Below are 18,653 nucleotides of genomic sequence, written 5' to 3' on the forward strand. Positions count from 1 at the left end.
AAATTCCACTGAAAATTTAGTTGGGAAACTAAATTAAAATGTATAGAGAAAACTTATTGCACTTCACAACTTTTTCTTCTATGATAATTGAATTTAATCGGATAAAAAATTGTAATGTAAAGTGCTATTTTAGTTCATAACAAAAAGAATTATAGTTTTATCTAATTAATATTATTTCAATACATTTAATATAGTTTCAGGTTGAGGAGTTGAGACTAAAAGTAGTTTATATACTTCTTCTTCCTTCAACTCATTAAAAAACAAATTCGTGATGAAACATCAACCTTCAAAACAGACAACAACTTTTATATATATATATATATATAAATGATATTTTGGTATATATTAATGATCATAAATAAAAAATAATAATACAAATTGTCACCAATAAGATCTTTATTATTTGTAAAGTGTGATCATTTACGAATAATTTTTTTTATAGTTTTAAAAAAATTCATAGTTAATTTTTTTTTCATGTTTAATTTACATTTTAAAATTTAAAATGTTTATATTTTAAAATTTAAAATCCTCAATAAACATTCATTTAAAAAAAAGATTTTGATACAATTTTCCATAAAGTATTTTTTTTATTGGAGCTGAGGTGTGAATATAACTTTTTTGAGTTAAAATAAATTTTTTACTCTAAAAAACATATTATATTATTCTTATTAAATATTTAATATTACAAAGAATTAAAAAATTGAATGATAATGCATATTCCATTTTATTTTTAGGAAAATTATATAAATATTTTTTTTAAAATTACCAGCCAAATAAATTTAGTAATGTCAAAGAATTACATATTCTTTAGGATTCCTAATTCCCATAAATGAAAAGTTTAACTAGTAGCAAACGTTCTTCTAAGATTTATACATTAAAAATAAAAATGCAATATTTTGTATTTAATTTTTTTCATTTCTACTTTACAATATACTAATATAAGTGTAAATTTAAAGATTCTACTAGTATGTATATATAAAAGAGAAGTAAATTTTATGATAGAAAGACCATGTCACCAGGATTAAATATATAATTTATTAGACATATTAATATTTATTATATTTTTTATCATTTTAATTAACTAGTGAAAATCCAAAATCTCCTTCATTGTACACTTCAAGAAATAAAATAATGGAAAAATAACTTTAGAAGTAGTTCTATTAATAAAATATTTGTCTAATGATAATTAAATATAATATTAAATTAATATAAATTATATAATAAATATATTGTATTTACAATACGATGTATCATTTCTATCACTAAAAAATTATCAAATAAAACTAATTTTAGGAAAAAAATAATTAACTTATAAATTTGTATTAATAATAAAATTTATTTTACATATAATAATTTTTAATTTATAAAATAGTATTTAATTTTGTCAATATAATAAATAATTAATTTTTATCTCTAAAATTAATTAATTTTTTTATTTAATGATTTGTAATTAATTTTTGCTACATAAAAATTATATAATATACAAGTAATTAACTTATAACATAATCATAAAATCATTAAATAGAAATCAATTTGAGTAAAAAAAAAAATTATTAGTTACTTTATTAACTTAGATACTATTTTATAGATTAAAAAGTTATTTGTATCTAAAATAATTTTATTATTAATAAAAAAATTATAATTTAAAGTAACTGGTAGTTAAATTTTGATGGTGAATTAGATAATAATTTTAAAAATTAGTTTATGATTTTTTATTAATAATAGAAATGACTTTATATACCAATAATTTTTGAGTCTATAAAATAATATATAATTTAATCAATGTGGTAACTATTTTTTTTTAAATTGATTTTTATTTAATTATTTTTTATAATATAAATATTAATAAATTATTTGTTTAAAATTTTAATATGAAGAAATACTCTATAAGAGTTTTCATTTACTCATTAAATCGTGTATTACTTGAAAATGGAAATAAAAACTGAGTCTACTTTGATACAAAAGATAGGAAAATATTTGTAAATTTTTAGTATACTTTTTTTTTTTTACATTTTTAAGTAAAGAAACAATAAAAAAATACTTTTAATTTGTATCCATATTAGTAAAAGTTGTTCCGAAAAAACTTGTCCATAATTTTTAAAAAATAAAATGAAATAAAATAAAAAAATTCATAAGTTAACTTATTTATAAAGATATAATTTTTCTAAATTTTTCACATATAGTTTATTTAAATTGCATCTTATAAATTAATTTTAATTTATAGATAAACTCGTTTTCTTTCTAAAAGTGTTTATAAAGTAGTTTTCTTAGTCAAACCTTTTGCTAACTTGTATTGATTTTAATGTTAACTACATTAACACTTTGATATTGAAAATTATACATTCCCTATTTTGTTATTAAAAAGAATTGTGCTTGATCCACTAAAAATAGGAAAATTTCAAGATAAGTGTCACTCAAAAGAAATTACTCTGCTTTGACATTGTATGTGACATTAGTATTGTTGTAGTTATACATATGAACACCATTAATGTAGTTCCATGGACAAAACTTCTAACAGAATGTACAAAATATAACTCCATCACCAACATTCATTTTTCTTTTTCTTTTATCTCTCCATACATACAAGTATGTTGAATTTCAAAAAGTTTGTATATATGTGCATAAAATAAGTTGTGCAGAGAACATTATTGATTGAAATCTGACATGGTGTACCAATGCAGAGTGAAAGAAAAGAAGCTGAGAGAAACAATCCATGTAGAAAAAGGAGAAGGAAGCATGGCATGGAATTCATAAAAAGAGCACAAGTGCAAACACCTTCAAACAAGAGAAAGGAAGCAATGAATTGAACTTCATCATCATAACAAAAGTTTAAAGTCTAACAACACAAACTCCCAAGCAAAAAAGCTACCCCTTTAAAGGAGAGTTTGACAGGAGAAAGATTACAAAACATGCAAGAATCACAAGACAAAGTTAAAAGAAAAATCCATTGCTATAAACTCCATCTCATTCATACTTCCTATTGCTATATATCCTCACAACCATGCACCTTAATTTTCACTCATCTTCTCTTCACTCCATGAGTTTTAATAACCTTTTATCTATCTACTCTATAAATAGAGAAATGATATACTGACAACCTGCTCGAATATACAATTCCTTAAAATTCAATTTTTGCATGATATGAAGAAATTGACAACCTGCTTCAAAATACAACTCCATTTCTTTGTCGAAAATTTCAGTTTTTGCATGATATGATGAAATTATATTTTCATCATTTCATGCAAAAACTGAATAGAGTACTATACTAGAATAGGTGGTCAATATATCATTTATCATTTCATATATATATATAGTAATGGTAACAAACATATATATATATAATAATTATAGATAGAACATACATGTTGATTGATTTATTGATTGAATTGAAGTACATTTAAGTAGTATAGTATGATATTCTAGGGTTTCCATGCTGAAGCCCAAACCACTGGTTCCTCCTTCCATGTCAAGTAAATCCCTGAGAGATGATCATCACCCTGAGACACCACCAGTGACCACCCTGGTTGGTACCTCTTCAGCAATGCTTTCACATCATCCACCACATCATCGCTGAATCCCACCGGCGAAAACGCATTCCTCAGCCTCTCACACCACTGCGTTCCTCTCTCCCTCCTCTCACAACACTCTCCACCATCATCTTCCAAATCATCACAGCACGCCAAAACCCTAACTATGCTCCTCGAACACTCCCTCTCCAACATCAACCTCTCGTTGCTCGTCGCCGGAAAACTCTCCTCCAGCATCTCGAAGTACAGAGAGTAGAACCTCAGACACTCCTCCAAGCACTTCACCAAATCCTCCCTCCAGCTGCAGAAATCAGCTTCTTCCTCAACAACGGTCACCACTTTCGGACCGAGCGACTTGAACACGCGAATCAAGTTCTCCCTCTCTTCAACCTCCACTCTTCTCAACGCCCCCACGCAATTCACGGCGATCGCTTCGTCTTCCTGAACCCCCAACCCTTCTTTCGTGAGATCCCTGAAGCCGCTTATCACGTTGAATTCAAACGGCACGCCCATGAGCCTCGCGAACTTCTCCATCCGTTGGCCGACCTCCTTCATCACCGACCCCGCCAGCGCCACCACGGTGAGTTTGAGGTGCGGCGTCTCGTCGTTCCGCGTGGCCAACGCTTCCAGCAGAGTAGGCCACTGCGTGCAAAGCGTGTTGCTGAGATCGATGATGTGGAGCTTGGGCTCTCCCTCCAAGGCCTCCAAGATGGCGCCGTTGGAGGCCACGTGTCCGAAGGTGGTCCACGGGCTGACCTCCTGGAACTTGAGAATCAACCTCCTGGCGGAGTCGAAGGAGTGGCTCTTCTCGGCGACGGAGGAGAGCGTCTTGTAGCATCTCTGGCCGGAGTCGGTGGCTCTGCAGAACAAGGCTTGGAGGAAGTAAGAGGCGAGTTTCTGATCGCAGTCGCCGTAGGGGGAAGCGAGCTCGTTGAGCATCCAGAGAAGGTGGTGCGTTTTGGTGGAGTCTCGGTCTGATATTGCTTTTGCGCACTCTCTGAGAAGCTTGGGTGCCCATTTTCCATCATCGTTGGGCTCGGTGGAGTCGGAAGAACGGCTGGTGGAAGTGTGGCTCTGGTTGCTGCGATGCATGGTGGTGTTGTTGTTGTTATCTAATGGTGGTGGTTCATGAAGAATGTTGTTATTATGGTGGTGGTGGTGGTTGGATTGTGGTGATGGCTTCTTTGGAGTGGTGGTGGTGGTGTAAGGAGTTAAGTGCATATTGTGTAAGGTGTTGTTGTTGAAGTTGTTTGACTAAGTGAAAAGGTGGATCTATGAGATGCTAATTCCAATCTCTTTTGTGCTCAAATGGGCAACACAAAACCATATAAAGGGTCCTTTTCACAACTTGTCATAGCTTCTTCCTACTATTTTAATCACTTTCCATCTCTCTATATCTTTCTGCTAATTATAAATCATATACTCACTATATTCTTCAACTACAGCCACTTCCTTCTTTCTTGTTACCTGAATATGTATATATACATATGATTAAATAAAAACTAATTTTAAAAACTAAAAATAATTAGTTATTATATTGATTAAATTAGATATTATTTTAGATACTAACAAAATTATTAGTTTTTAAATTACTTTTTATTATGAATAAATAGTTTCTATATTAGTATTTAATTAGCTACTGATGTTTTAACTATAAATTATTTAAGTTCTAAATTTCAATTTTGTAGCAAAAGTCTTGATAGTTAAGTAGATACCAATTTAGAAACTATTTATCCATAATAAATCAATAAAATTTTAGTCTATATAAAATAGTATCTAGTTTAATCAATATAAAAACTAATGACTTTTTATCTCTAAAATTAGTTTCTATTTAATAATTTTTTAAATATATATATATATATATATATTTATTTATTGTTTGATTATTTGCCTTTTCTGGAAAATAGTTTCTATAATTAATACATGTGTATGTGGCAGCTGTGTTTTTTCTTTTTTGACTTTGAGCAGCTGTCTTTATTATGTGGTTATGTATGTATGATGATATATGTTTTCTAAGATTTAATACCCGTTATTACATTTTATTTTAGCTTAATATTCTTTTTATTTGTTTTTATTGTTGGTGTTATTATCGTATAATCACATCAAGATTTTCTATTGAATAATGATGTTAATACAAAATAGTTGAGATTTTTTTTGGAGAACAAAATATTTTATAAGGGTTAAAAGTAAACTTTAAGCCCTTTAGTTCGATTGGAAGTAAACTTATTTTATTCTAATTTTTTATATAATATTTGACAATTTAATTGATTATCGTTTAAAAAAGAGTCTTTTTTTTATTTGATGTATGGCAAATTTTTTATAAATATAAAAAAGTAAGAAAATTACAAACATTTCTAAAACAATGAGATATATATATTAGTTATGTGATAGAATATTTATCTTATATCTTATTTGAGCAAAATTAAGAAAAGAAGCTTAATGATTGAAACAAATAAATCATTGATTAGGTGAACAAATTAAAATATAGCAAGTTATATTTATAATTTTAATCATGTTAATTCCATTTGTGTTTGATGGGTGAAGTGATATAAACGACCACATAGTTTTCTACAGTAGAGTTTTGTAGATAATGTTAAAATCATTTTAAGAAAGAACTTGCAGATTAGAAGAAAAACAAAACAGAAATTATCTGTGGGCAACAGAAAATTGCTGCTATCAATCGCTGTTAATTCAACCTGATGATAGAAAATAACCACTGTTAGGGCAGTGGCAACATAATTAATTAAATAAAACTCTACTTAATTAAATGATCTGAGTATATCTATTAATGGAGGCAGCATGAGAGAAATTAACTTCAGGCAATAATAAAACAAATTTAAGAAGGGTGATAAGTAAGATTTGGTGTCACAAGAATAAGATCATTTTTAAAGATGGCGTGTTGGATCATGCAGAAATTTTCTCCTTGACTCACTTGAAGAGTTGGTATTGAATTACTTCTAAATTTTCCTCTACTTACTTCTCTTATTCTGATTGGTGTCTTGATCATTTGGTTTGTCTATTTTCGATTTAGCTTGTTTGTGTCGGTGTTAGTTGGATGGGGTTTGATATGTAATAGTTTGGAAGGTTTTGTGATGTCTGGTAGTTCTGAATTTTTTTATATAAAGGTTGGATCATCTCTTAAATGGTTCTTATTTATATATCTTTTCTTACTGATAACAAAAATTGTACGAAAATAATCACAAATTTATCAGGAATTTGCATAAATTAAGATGTGGAAAGGAAGCCATCAATTCATTGACATGGTAGTGTCTAGTTTAATTCCTGAAGTTGGTTTGGAAGGGAAAGAACATAAATTCCAACATATAAAATATGTGGGTTAGGAATCCTCAATCACTCAATAAGGCAATCAGATCATTCTAAAAGAAAAATAACAAACAACATTTTTCTTTACTGAATGCAAACAAATAGATGATGATAAAGGATATAGATCAATACTATATATATACATTTACATATATATATATATATAACATTTTTATAATGGTTTGTTCTTAGACATTTTAAACTCTGTTGACTTTGCTATTAATCTTAAATTGCTCATAAATATGTACATAATCCATGGCTGTCAGATTAATTGTGTCTTCTCTTATTGTCTCTCTCTTTTTTAAGAAATGTTTTGTTTTGATTTTTTTTTTCATACATATATGTTCTTATTATATATGTATTGTGAATTGCTCACTAATTAACAAAATTAAGCATAAGAAGATGATGATAACGACATAGATGCCTGATGATGACCTTCCTCCTGCTTGAGGGTTTATGTCACCTTGTAAAGTTCAGATATCAAAAACAAGTTATTATTGCATGCATAAAAAATTACTCATCTTTTCATCGTCTTAATTCTACTCCAGAACACCAAATAAGTTATTGCTGCATAATTTTTTCTGCATAACCTTTTACTAAATATCAGAAGCCAGAAGACAGAAAAGAGGACATGTGTTGTTTCTTTATGTACTGAACTTAGATCCTTTTCAAAAAGCTTCAACTGTAAACTTTAGGAGACATACAATACAATTATTATGCTTTTCAAGGAAAAATTATCACTTGTTTTAAAAAACTCCTGATAAAAAGTACTCAGAACCACACATCTCATACCTATAATTTCGGGTTGAATATGTTTTTCGTCACTGTAACATGAAATGAAATTTTTGGTTTTTGATTTAAACTTTAGATCATCGTTTACCTATAACCTAGGTATAAAAATATTATAATGGGTATTTAAAGTAATTGTTAGTTTTTTTTTCAAAATTCGTCGTTGTTTTGATTGCAGATACCTATTATAAATACTTTCAATGATGAAGTAGAACTTCAAATTAATAGGTATAGTTTACCTAGATATCGTTTTTGTTAACATATAAGTTTTCATGTGATGGTAGATGATTGTTGTTACTTGAGGTGTCAACCTAGCTGAGATATCAAACATATCTAACATGAAAGCTTTTATATATATATAAAAAAAAACTTCAAGTTGAATAAAGAACCACATATTTCAATCATTTTCATATTACAAGTACCTGAATGATCTAAAATTTGGATACGAACGAAAACCAATTTCGTGTTATAGGAAAAACATATTTAACCCTATAATTAATAAGAAAGTTTAGCATCCTTGCGTGTATACATGAAGTAGCATTTAACAATAGCTGAAAATAAAATGGTATCAAATGGAAGTGATTCCCCAGCAATGATTAGGGAAGAAGACAAGGTTGAGAAAAGCTCTTACCATCTAATCATTGGAGAAAATGTGTTTGGCATAGCTTAATCCCTTTCTTAATAATTATTTAACTTTGTTAAAAGGGTTTATGGGCGATCCTATTGATGGTGGTCCATGATTTTCCAACTTTTCCTTGTCCACTTATTCATCATATTCTACAACTTAATTATCTCACAAATCTGTAAAGTAAAATACTTTATCACATCATTTTTCAACTTAACCTTCGTAAATTCCAGTTTTGTACGTAATGTTGATCATATGATTTCGTCATTCACTGTTTAATTTTGACTAATTAAACTTAATTATTGTATAATCTCTAACAAAATAATTAGCGAATTCAAGGGTTTGGAAATTGTTTTTCTCACTAAAAACCAATCAGTTTTTTTGGCTGTGTTTGGACTTAGATAAAGTGGGAAAAGGAAAGAAAGAAAAAGAGACTGGGAGATTATTTGGAGTTAGGAAAAGTGAGTAGAAAGGAAAGAAAAAGTTTGTAATTGATAAATATTTTATTTAAAAAAATATCAAAATTTAAATAATATTTATTTTATTTATTATTTAATTATTTTAATTTAATTATTCATTTTATTATAGTAATAAAAATATATTATAAATATTTAATCATTATATGTCACACATCAATTTAAAATATATAAAGAATTAATTAATTAAATTTTGTTCTTACAAATTAATTATTAAACATTAAAATTAAATTTTTTTTTATTATAATAATATTATTTATTTTAATTATTTATTATATTACAATTTTAAAGTAAATATTTTACTATATTTATTTTAACATAATTGGTATATATAATTAATTATCTCTTTGATGATAATTGATTATGGGTAGTTATTAAAACTTTTTTTCGTATATTAGCAGGAAAAATTAAGAACAAGTTTTGTATTGTTTTTCGTATTTTAATACTTTGATTTTTTTTTTTTGTGCTTCTTCGCTCCCATGTTTTCGTGTTGGAACAGAAAAGGGGAAAATCTACAAAGAAATTTTTTGCATCAGCATAAACTTTTTTTTCTTCTAAAAAATGTAATATTTCATCAACTGCCATTAACTAACTGCACATGCTTTGAAGATCTTATGTAACACTTCATCTCATACAAATTTCTAACTTTGGACAAAAAATCGATCATCCATCTGATTCAATTGTCATCTACGAAGTATAAGTTGTAATAAATCTTCAAAGGTAAAATGCACATAAGAATCATTTAATTAAGCATATTTAATATATTTTTAAAAATAAAAAATTACTATATTAGTAACAATTAGCAATTAAAATAGTAATATATTTGTCATTAACATAATTAAGTGCATTAAAATCATTTTTATCTCTCAAACTTTATTTAAATATTAATTAAATTCATCTTAATCCTATAGAACTTCAATGGGTAACCAAATTCGTTTTATCCTCACACAACTTTATTTTTATCAAAATAAAATCATTTCAGCTTTACACGATTTTAACGAAAAGAAATCATGTCTGGTTGGTACAATTTATCTATATTTAAAATATATATTTTTATCCATTTTCGTAACAAATCATGAGATTACTCATGTTATGTAAAATTTGATGGAAAACACACGCGAAAGTAACACACATAATCACGAATCAACTGCATAAAATAAACAACATAAAATTTAACGTGATTCGGTCGCCAATCTGCAACCTACATCCACGGTTGTTCTTACTTCGCACTCAACAAAATTTCCTTTATATTCCATGAATAAATTACTTTTGATCACCCAAAACTCATTTTTTTTCCCTATGAATTTCCGTGACCCATGTGCTACCCAATAGAACTTATGCAAAGAAATATTTTTGAAAATAACTTTTATGAATCACACCTTTAATATATCATATCAAAGTCTTCTAGCTTCATATGCAAGCAATAATTTACATAAGCTGATGGAAAATTGGAGTCACATGACTTGTTTCAAAGATTGGCAGATGGAGGCAGCACTTTGAGGAGGCTGACGTTACATGCCTCCACTAACTTCCCCCAAACATTGATTGATACATCCAAGAATGGGATGTCTCCAAATCTAATTTTATTTTCCTCTTGATTCTTTATGCACAACAATTACCTTAATCTTTTCTAATTTCACTGCACACTTTTGTTTCTTTTTTTATTATTTCCAAGAATCTCCAGTTAAACACGACCACATAGGACACTGAAGTGTGATAATTTCAGAATAGAAGACATCGATTTCATGCCTCATTCAGATGTCTATATGCATGGAGCTAGAGCACTACAGACAGTTTAACTAACCTCACACAAATACACATAAATGCATGCAAACAAAGAGAGACAACTACAACTTAGTTTACCTCCCAACTTGTACTGCAACAACCGTGCAACCCTATGCAGAGTTGTAGGCATGACAACCTTAAGCAGGAAACAGAAGGTGGTGTCTTGTGTATAACTGTAATTCACTGGAGTGGCAGGACAATGGGTGAGCCACGGCAGAGTTAAAGGTAATGATGGTGACAGGTTTGGAACAACACAAATTGATTGGTTGCAGCTGTTGTGTTATGCCAATGCTTCAAACATAGGCCATGGTTTTTTCATTTGGTGTCTTGATGGATTGGGATGAACTAATGATTTAACATGTGCCTTAGTAATTGCCACCACAACCAGCACCAATGCTTTTCAAGCACAAGTCATGCACTACTTAGAAATCAAAACAAATCTTGGCAATGCTAATGTATGAATAAGGGAATATAATTTCCCACCTTTAATAAACTTTCTCTAAGTAATTAACGGTAAATATATTACTATTAACAGAGTTGAATAATAGTCAAATACAACTTATAAATTTGATCTAAAATCTTATTCCTAAGAATCTCATTCCCAGAAAAATAGTTAATTGGAAATCAAAGGTTCTGTTTTTTAGAGGGGGGTAAAAATTTTGGATTTTGATGGAGCTTAATGAAAAAAATTCATCTATTTACCCACCTCTACCTAGTGAAATGATGGCTTTCGTTGTTTTAAATGTTTCACAACACGTGCTCATGCAAACGCCGACAAGAAAAGGAATAAAAGACACAGGATATGAAACCGACCATGAAGCCCCAATATGGCAATGTCAAGGACCCAAAACTACTAGAGGTCATATGGATAAAGATAAAAAGGAGCTTACGGACCCAATAAGAAGGAGTCATAATGGAACTTGTCAGAAACTTTTAATGATCAAGCTGAGCTGAACAGACACTTCTTTCTGAAAAGTACACTATGAAACAAGTAACATTTCATACTGACTCCATCATCTATCTATATACAGAAGTTTGCTTAAGTAGATTACTCTGAGATATAGATATGAGTGTTAGCTATAGTCAGGAGATAAAAAATCAAATACAATACAATAACACAGCTCCATCAAAAGATAAAAAAAGGAAAAGTTGTGACGTTCAATTACAAAGGTGCAGTAGCTGTGGTCTAGCTAGCATAACTAGTGCTTCCATCCCTTTGAGTGACCATCTTGCATGTAAGGCTCTAAAAATCCAATAAACTGAAAATAAAAGAAAAAACATTGAAGAGAAGTACGTTGAGAATTTATTTTAAATTGACAAGTGCTTGATAAAAATGAATCCTGGAAGTTGAAAAGTAAAAACTATACTCCAGGTTTAAACCTTACTCCCAGCCATTGAATATTAGATGAGTCCAACAGTGGTTACATCAAAATGCTTTAGGTTGAACATAATGTCATACTTCAAATTATGAGACAAGATAGGACGGTATACCACGCTTTGAGCAGTAATGGAAGCAGAAAAATAGCAGAATTTGGTGGGTATCCACACACCTTACTTCCATCTTCATTCCAGCGTGCACCATATCCATCAGCAACCCTTATTTCAAAGACAACTCCATGTGGTGGGACAGTATGCACATTCAGCCAACAACAATGTGATATTAAGCGGTTAATGGCATCCTTTGCAAGCATATTTTTATTAGAATCTATAAGAACATTGAAAAGGACAGGATCAGTGAAAACATGATCCATTTATTTGAAAGCAGTACACACTATTAATATACTCACTAAACATTCCAGCAGACACAGTGAAGCTAACTCAGAAAAACATCTTCAGACAAATTCTGTTAGAGCTCAAAGTCAATATGTCTGCCTGGTTTTGGATCAAGACAAGAGCAAGCTCAAAACATGAATTTTGTACTCTATTGGAGAAATAAGAAAATTGCAGGCCAAAATTAGAAATAGGTGGGATAATCATGTTGTAGTTAACTAATTGAATGTGGTGTAGTTACAGAAAGTATGTTTTGTTTTTCTATTTGACAGTAGGAAGTGATTATTTATCATCCCGTTTAACTCTTGAGTGAAGAGATACTCAGGTGAGTAGGGTGATAATACACACTCAGGGAAGGTTTTCAAGTTTTCACAAAACTTAAAATCTTCTTGACATAGAGGATACTTTCACTGGAGTGTTTAAATAGTCATAGGCAAGAGGTGTCGAACCAATGTTGTGTCTATCATTTTCTTTTCATTGTATATGTTCCTATTATCAATCCTTTGGTTGGGAGTTTTCCAAACATGATTAACAATATCTCATGCTTATTTTGTTTTTCTGCTAATCAGAGCTGAGAATTGTTTTCTCAGAGAAGAGCCTTGGATAAGGCTGGTTGGATAGTTCATCTACCAAATTTGTGGGTACTATAGAATTACATTAAGTTCCAGTTTTAAACCTATCAGATTCTTCTATGGGAAACAGATTCCATGTGCCAACAAACCTAGACAACCAAGGCAGAATCGAAATCAAAAGGAAATCACAAACATATATCTGAAATATTTCAATTCACAAAAAGAATCCTTACCATTTCCATTTATAGAACCCCAATAACTACCTATACTCCTACAAGCATGCTTGGCCAACGCACGAGCTCCATAAGTCAAGCCATTTTCCTGAATAATGATCATATAAGTGCAGATATATAATTTGACAAAGAGCATCATAGCATCATCCTATAGAGACCAAGAAAAAATTATTATAGTGAAAACAGTGAAAAGTTCTGCAGATCTTAACACTTGTTAATGTGGAGCAGTGTTGCTCTTAAGGTTCTTACATTTGGATTGCAGGGAAAATTAAAAGAGGCTAATAGAGTTGATATTGGCGGAGGAAGTGCATCAGAAATTGTCCCTGTGGTCTGCATCAGGCCTAGAAGGCCTTGAACACCCTCATAGCTTAATCCCTACACAAAAGTAGGACAACACAATAGTCAGAAACTATACTAGAGAATTTCTATATGAGAACACTTGGGTGTTACCATGAACGCATACAAATACTTCTGTCACTCCTGTACAACAAATCAATGAATAATTACTAATTACTAAGTTAACCATTGTTATTCTGCATATGAAATAAATACTATGATCATGGGTTTAGTATTCAACTTTTACAAATCAAAGACAACATCAAACCAATAGTTAATCATGTATACAACAAGGTGGAAGCAGCCTTTTTAAAGGAGTTGTAGATGATTTTCAAATCCAATAAGAGAAAAGTTAATATGGTATCAAAGGAAATTGAACCCACACAGAATAAGCTAGCCAAAGAATCGTATGGTTGATGGGTGAATTTTGAAACAATGATTGCAAGAACACCATTTTCATGTTCCTGCTCCTCTGTGTAGAACCTCCGGTAGACTTTTACACCTGTAATGCTATCCAAGTGTTATTCTGGAAGAGTCCACATAAATCTGGAATTGATTAACACAGAATAAATGGTGATTCTTTCATCTTAAAACCTTTTTGGATTATAGCACAATGTTGAGAACAAATAACCACTTCAAGTACATAGTTTGTTCATTTGGAATTGAATAACTCTCAGAATGGCTATTTGTCTAGTAGATACAATATAATAAGGATATTCAGTACCTTCTTCTGCACTTTCAACTCCTGGAAGAACTTTTCCAAGGCTTTCTGCCTCTAACATGGCAAAGAATGTTGGATACCGTCTTACTCCCTACACAGTAAAGCATTGATGCAGTTAAGAGAGAAATGCAAATCAAATCCATTACAGAATGAAGCAATATTATTAACCACACAAAGCAGTACCTGAACTTCGAACACCACAGACTTGTTAAAGAGAATCAGATTTCCTGATTTAATCCTGGAAACCAAATTAGGGGTTAAAAGGATAAATCAAAAAATTAAAAGTAAAATGGCCTTCTATAGTTCATAGTAGATTGGTAGAAAAATATTGAGAGATAATATCCAAGGACAGTCTATATGATATGGCTCCAGAGACTATGATATAATATTGTATTAAATGCATTTATGGACTTTGTTATGCAGCTTATTTTGATAGAACTTAGAAAAAATGAAACAAAATCACATAATTTCGCTCCCTAGACAGGTGAGAAAGGCATTTGATTCCACTTTGCTTTTGTTATATTGGAAGGACTAGCACCTAGATGGTATATGTAGCCCAAGGGAGAATCAAACCTTTCACGTGTTCACAACCAAATCTTAAAGAATTCAGCCCATATTAGTTGAAGTCACAAACCCTTTCGAATTTTTTTCTTGACATGAAAAATCACAAATAAGCCAGCTGTTTGTTCAGTTGGTTAAGTTTGCCTCCAATTGATTACCCAATGCTACTTTCATATGTATTTTACATCTAGAAGACTCAGTTCCAAAATTCAGACCACAACCTTTAATTTGAGGTCTAACTCTAACTCAATTTGAATCACATGCATGATAGTGTGCCACTCTGTTATAGTGGAGGAAATGTGCATATCTAAGAATATATTTTTAATTAAAAGTAAATAAATTGAACCTATTGTACTTCCCACTAGCACACCTCCCTTCAATTGTTTTTAGGCCATCTGCAGGAGATAAAATCATACTCCATAAGGCTTAGTACACATGGATTACATGAATCACAGTAGGAGTGAAAATGTCATATTCTGATAATCAAGGTACTTTGGGTGTAGTTTTCATTCTTTCTTTAAGTGGCAATAGATGATTTTTCTACCCAGCAACACGGTTAAGCAAAAGCACATAATTTCCAGACCTGATTACATTGAACTTCATCATATTCAAATAAAGTACAGACTGACAAATACCGGTTAGCTGCGAAAAGAAAGGCTCTTGGACGTGGAGTTCAAAGGAAACACCCTTCAAAATCTGTTGAAACAAAACACTACAACGAAATCAGCTTATGCAGTCAAATAAGTGGACAAATGGATGAGTCAACACATCATTATTTACATTTACTATTTCAAACCCCTTTTCCAGAATCAATTTGTGCCACTCTTGTTGTTTCTGCTGTGCGGAAGAATCTTCAAATTCATGGCACATGGCTAAATTGGCGCCTGTTCTACAAAACGTTTCAGAATGCATACACCTCAACAGAGCTGAGGCCAGACACTTGTACAAGGGATACGGTGGCACCCCTTCCAAAGAATCTGCAAAACAGTTAAAATATGCATATGGGTTGTCTTGGATTGGATGGTTATTTGAGGATACAGACATAAAGAACAACATTTTCAAATCAAAATCATAGAAAACAGAATAGTATGTAAGTACCATGTAAGGATGATGGGTGTGTTGGGTCATCTTTGAGAAGGGTGGAGCAGAATTGGGAAGAAAGATTGAGATGGTGAGAGCGAGAACTGAGACTGAACCTTACAAGTTCCTCTAAGCAATCACCCAGCTTCACCGGAAACGAACACTCATCACCATCACCATTTTCATCGTAAACACTATCATTCTTCTCCATTTTCCTCTCAATTCTATTACATTAATGATTATGTGTTCTATTTCATGGAATTCATTTTTACAAACTCGTACTACCTTCCTACTGTTTGACAGAAAGTCCAAATTATCCATAAATTATAAACAATGTAAATTGCATATTTAGAAATTTATTTTAGATTTTCAATTACAGACTTACTAATATATTTTGGATTTCATAATATACAAATATATTCAAAATATATTTTGGAATCCAAAAATATATTATACATTATCTACAACCGATAACCTAAACCCTAAACCCTAAACTCAGACACGTCTCTTAAATTGTGTGTTTGTGTCGGATATATGTATCGAACATCGACATTCTTACAATATGTATTGGTGAAGTGTTCAATTAAAAAAAATATTTATTGAATTTCTGACAATTCCAACACGATTCTAAAAAGAATAAATATATTATTTTTTTAGAAAATTAAATTTATTGTTTAAATTTTTATTATAATTATAAAAATAACGAACAAATCATTTTGAACTAAACATCTTCTGCTAACAAAAACTGAAACATATTTGTGCACATAAATCTTTATTGTCAATTTATATCATTTATAATTATATAATATATAGATATGTATTCACATATTCTACATTTTATAAATTATACATATTTTCGTATTCGTGTATCCAGTATCAATGTTTATACTTCATAGTCTATATAGTAGTGTACAATCCAATATATTTTTAGACGGCCTAATTTATAGTAAAGCATTGTTTCTTGCACTTCCATGTTTTCTTTTTACACCTTAATACACATGAAAAACGACAAAAGTACTATTTTGTACAATTCAATTGGAAAAATTCTAGACTGAATGATCCAAAAGTTTCTTAGATTGTATATGTTAGAAAGTTAAAAAAATAGGTGTTGTATTACAAATTTCACAAACTATAAGTGGAATTTTTTACTTTAGATGTTACAGTTTATAATACATTTTCAAATTGTGAAAGTTAAAATATATTTCAGATTATATAATTTGAAATTAAATTTTTCACTTTCAACAATCCGAAAATTTATTTTGGATTTAATAATGGAATTATTTTTTCACTTTTAGATTTTGAAATTCAAAAATATATTTCCAAATTCGATGAAGGGAGTAATTGAAAAATGCAAAATCAAAGAAAGGGAAAAGATGAAAAAAAATACTAGAGTTGACAAAAATAAAAACAAATTGATAAGGTTGGGATAAAAAAAGGTAAAACCAGTGTATTTTTTAATATTTTAATAGTTAATTAATTCAAACTTCGTATCTCTCATACTAATTCTCTAGTTTATTTTTTTAGGTTTCAACAATAAATTCAAAATTATGATTTTTGTTATCTAGTAAAATGAAAATGTATATTCGTTGGTTAATTTTATTAGAATTTCATTAGCACAACATTATAAAGAAATGAAAGGCATGCGTACGAATATTTATAAAGAAAAAGAAAATGATTATAATAAAATTGATTTTTTTATTGGATTTATCATAAACTATTGTTGTATAGAGCAAAAAGGTTTTGTTCTCCACGTCACTCGTAATTTTTGGACTCTTTAGTGTTTGTGGTTCTCGAATTTCTATTTAGTAGGATATCTGTAAAAGAACGTTTGACATTTAAGTTAATATTCAAAATTTGATGGTTGAGGTAATAAATGTTATTATACATTGATTTGATATTGATCAACCTATTTATATATATAAATTGGACTCTCGTGATAATGAGGTTAAATTAACACGGATATCTAAGTTAATATTTATCTTTGTCTCACATGAGATACAAGTTCATTGTTAATCTTGTGCTTAAATCATCTTAACTCTAACCTGTTGAGGTATACTTAACGAGAGAGTTAGAGTGATATTCGATCCAGATATCCGAAAAGTTAACGACCTTGTTTAGAACATTTCAGCATTATACAATACATATATATGTATAATTAATTATTTTATAGTCACAATTATTATTGTTCTTACAAGGGCCTAGAAACAAAACTCATTTCTTTAAAATGTGTTGACTTCTCGGTCTTCCTGATCCTCTCAGTCTCCTCTCTTAGGTTGGGCTTTCAGTCTACTCTTCCTTTGACTTGGGATTGAGTTTGGATGACTGGTAAACTCATTTAACTGGACTGGATCAACCGAGTCTCTCGGTCTATCTACAATGCACTCCTATGCCAAATCAAAATCATTTTTGTATAATTATCAGATAAATTCACTCTACTTACCTCTTGGGTTGAACATCTATTTATAATGCTCTCTTATTGGGCTTAGAAACTGCTTGAGTCTTTTCTTTTTGCACCTAATATTTTTTAAACACACCTATATATTTGAGTCTGTTAAGTTGCCTAGAAAATACAATTATAGCTCATTAAAAGAAGTGATTTTCAAGGAAAAAAATCACTACCATTATTATAACATATGCATAATCAATTATGTAGCAATTAATCCATATGAATTTGTTAAATACGTTTTTTTTGGCAAATCGCATTTCTTAAGTAACGAAAGAGCTATTGGTAAACCCTACATCTTTCTACACATAATCAACATATTCAAACCATCCTATATTCTCTTATTTCGTCTTTCTTAAATAGTACAACCATAGAAATATGTCATTTGCAAAAAATACTAAAAAACAAAAA

General features: G+C 30.0%; 2 protein-coding genes across 9 annotated transcripts; both read right to left on the bottom strand.

Annotated features, from left to right (window-relative positions):
- Positions 1–3,362: 3,362 nt before the first annotated feature.
- Positions 3,363–4,957, bottom strand: LOC137835805 (protein SHORT-ROOT). The gene has a single exon (XM_068644486.2). The coding sequence runs from the start codon at positions 4,746–4,748 to the stop codon at positions 3,420–3,422; it is 1,329 nt and encodes a 442-aa protein (XP_068500587.2). The 5' UTR covers positions 4,749–4,957; the 3' UTR covers positions 3,363–3,419.
- A 6,480-nt stretch (positions 4,958–11,437) lies between these two features.
- On the bottom strand, positions 11,438–16,120 carry LOC137835806 (RNA-binding ASCH domain protein). 8 transcript variants are annotated; one of them, XR_011085155.2, is made up of 12 exons: positions 15,818–16,097; positions 15,500–15,696; positions 15,355–15,415; positions 15,066–15,114; positions 14,342–14,396; positions 14,162–14,249; positions 13,821–13,939; positions 13,351–13,476; positions 13,102–13,189; positions 12,314–12,398; positions 12,077–12,231; positions 11,438–11,785 (listed from the first exon to the last, which is right to left on the bottom strand). XR_011085155.2 is itself a non-coding variant. In XM_068644488.2 (11 exons), exons 1-11 carry the CDS (start codon positions 16,008–16,010, stop codon positions 11,726–11,728), a joined length of 1,191 nt encoding a protein of 396 aa, XP_068500589.2. In that variant the 5' UTR covers positions 16,011–16,120; the 3' UTR covers positions 11,438–11,725. The 8 variants fall into 8 exon arrangements, 5 of the variants coding, with proteins under 5 accessions (XP_068500589.2, XP_090158224.1, XP_068500588.2 ...); XR_016520834.1 differs by having other exon boundaries at positions 12,021–12,231; XR_016520835.1 differs by lacking the exon at positions 12,314–12,398 and having other exon boundaries at positions 13,821–13,983.
- Between the last annotated feature and the right edge of the window lie 2,533 nt (positions 16,121–18,653).

Source organism: Phaseolus vulgaris, chromosome 5 (genome assembly GCF_051622355.1).
Source record: "Phaseolus vulgaris cultivar YP4 chromosome 5, ASM5162235v1, whole genome shotgun sequence".
Lineage (NCBI taxonomy): Eukaryota > Viridiplantae > Streptophyta > Magnoliopsida > Fabales > Fabaceae > Phaseolus > Phaseolus vulgaris.

What these genes read in the sequence shown, in the direction of transcription:
- LOC137835805 (XM_068644486.2), bottom strand. Translation starts at nt 4,748, where the DNA reads ATGCACTTAACTCCTTACACCACCACCACCACTCCAAAGAAGCCATCA.
- LOC137835806 (XM_068644487.2), bottom strand. Translation starts at nt 16,010, where the DNA reads ATGGAGAAGAATGATAGTGTTTACGATGAAAATGGTGATGGTGATGAG. An exon ending in ACACCCATCATCCTTACATG is followed by an intron (nt 15,697 to 15,817) that starts GTACTTACATAC and finishes ACTGTTTTGCAG; the next exon opens with ATTCTTTGGAAGGGGTGCCA. An exon ending in GCTAGTGGGAAGTACAATAG is followed by an intron (nt 14,397 to 15,065) that starts GTTCAATTTATT and finishes TTTGGTTTCCAG; the next exon opens with GATTAAATCAGGAAATCTGA.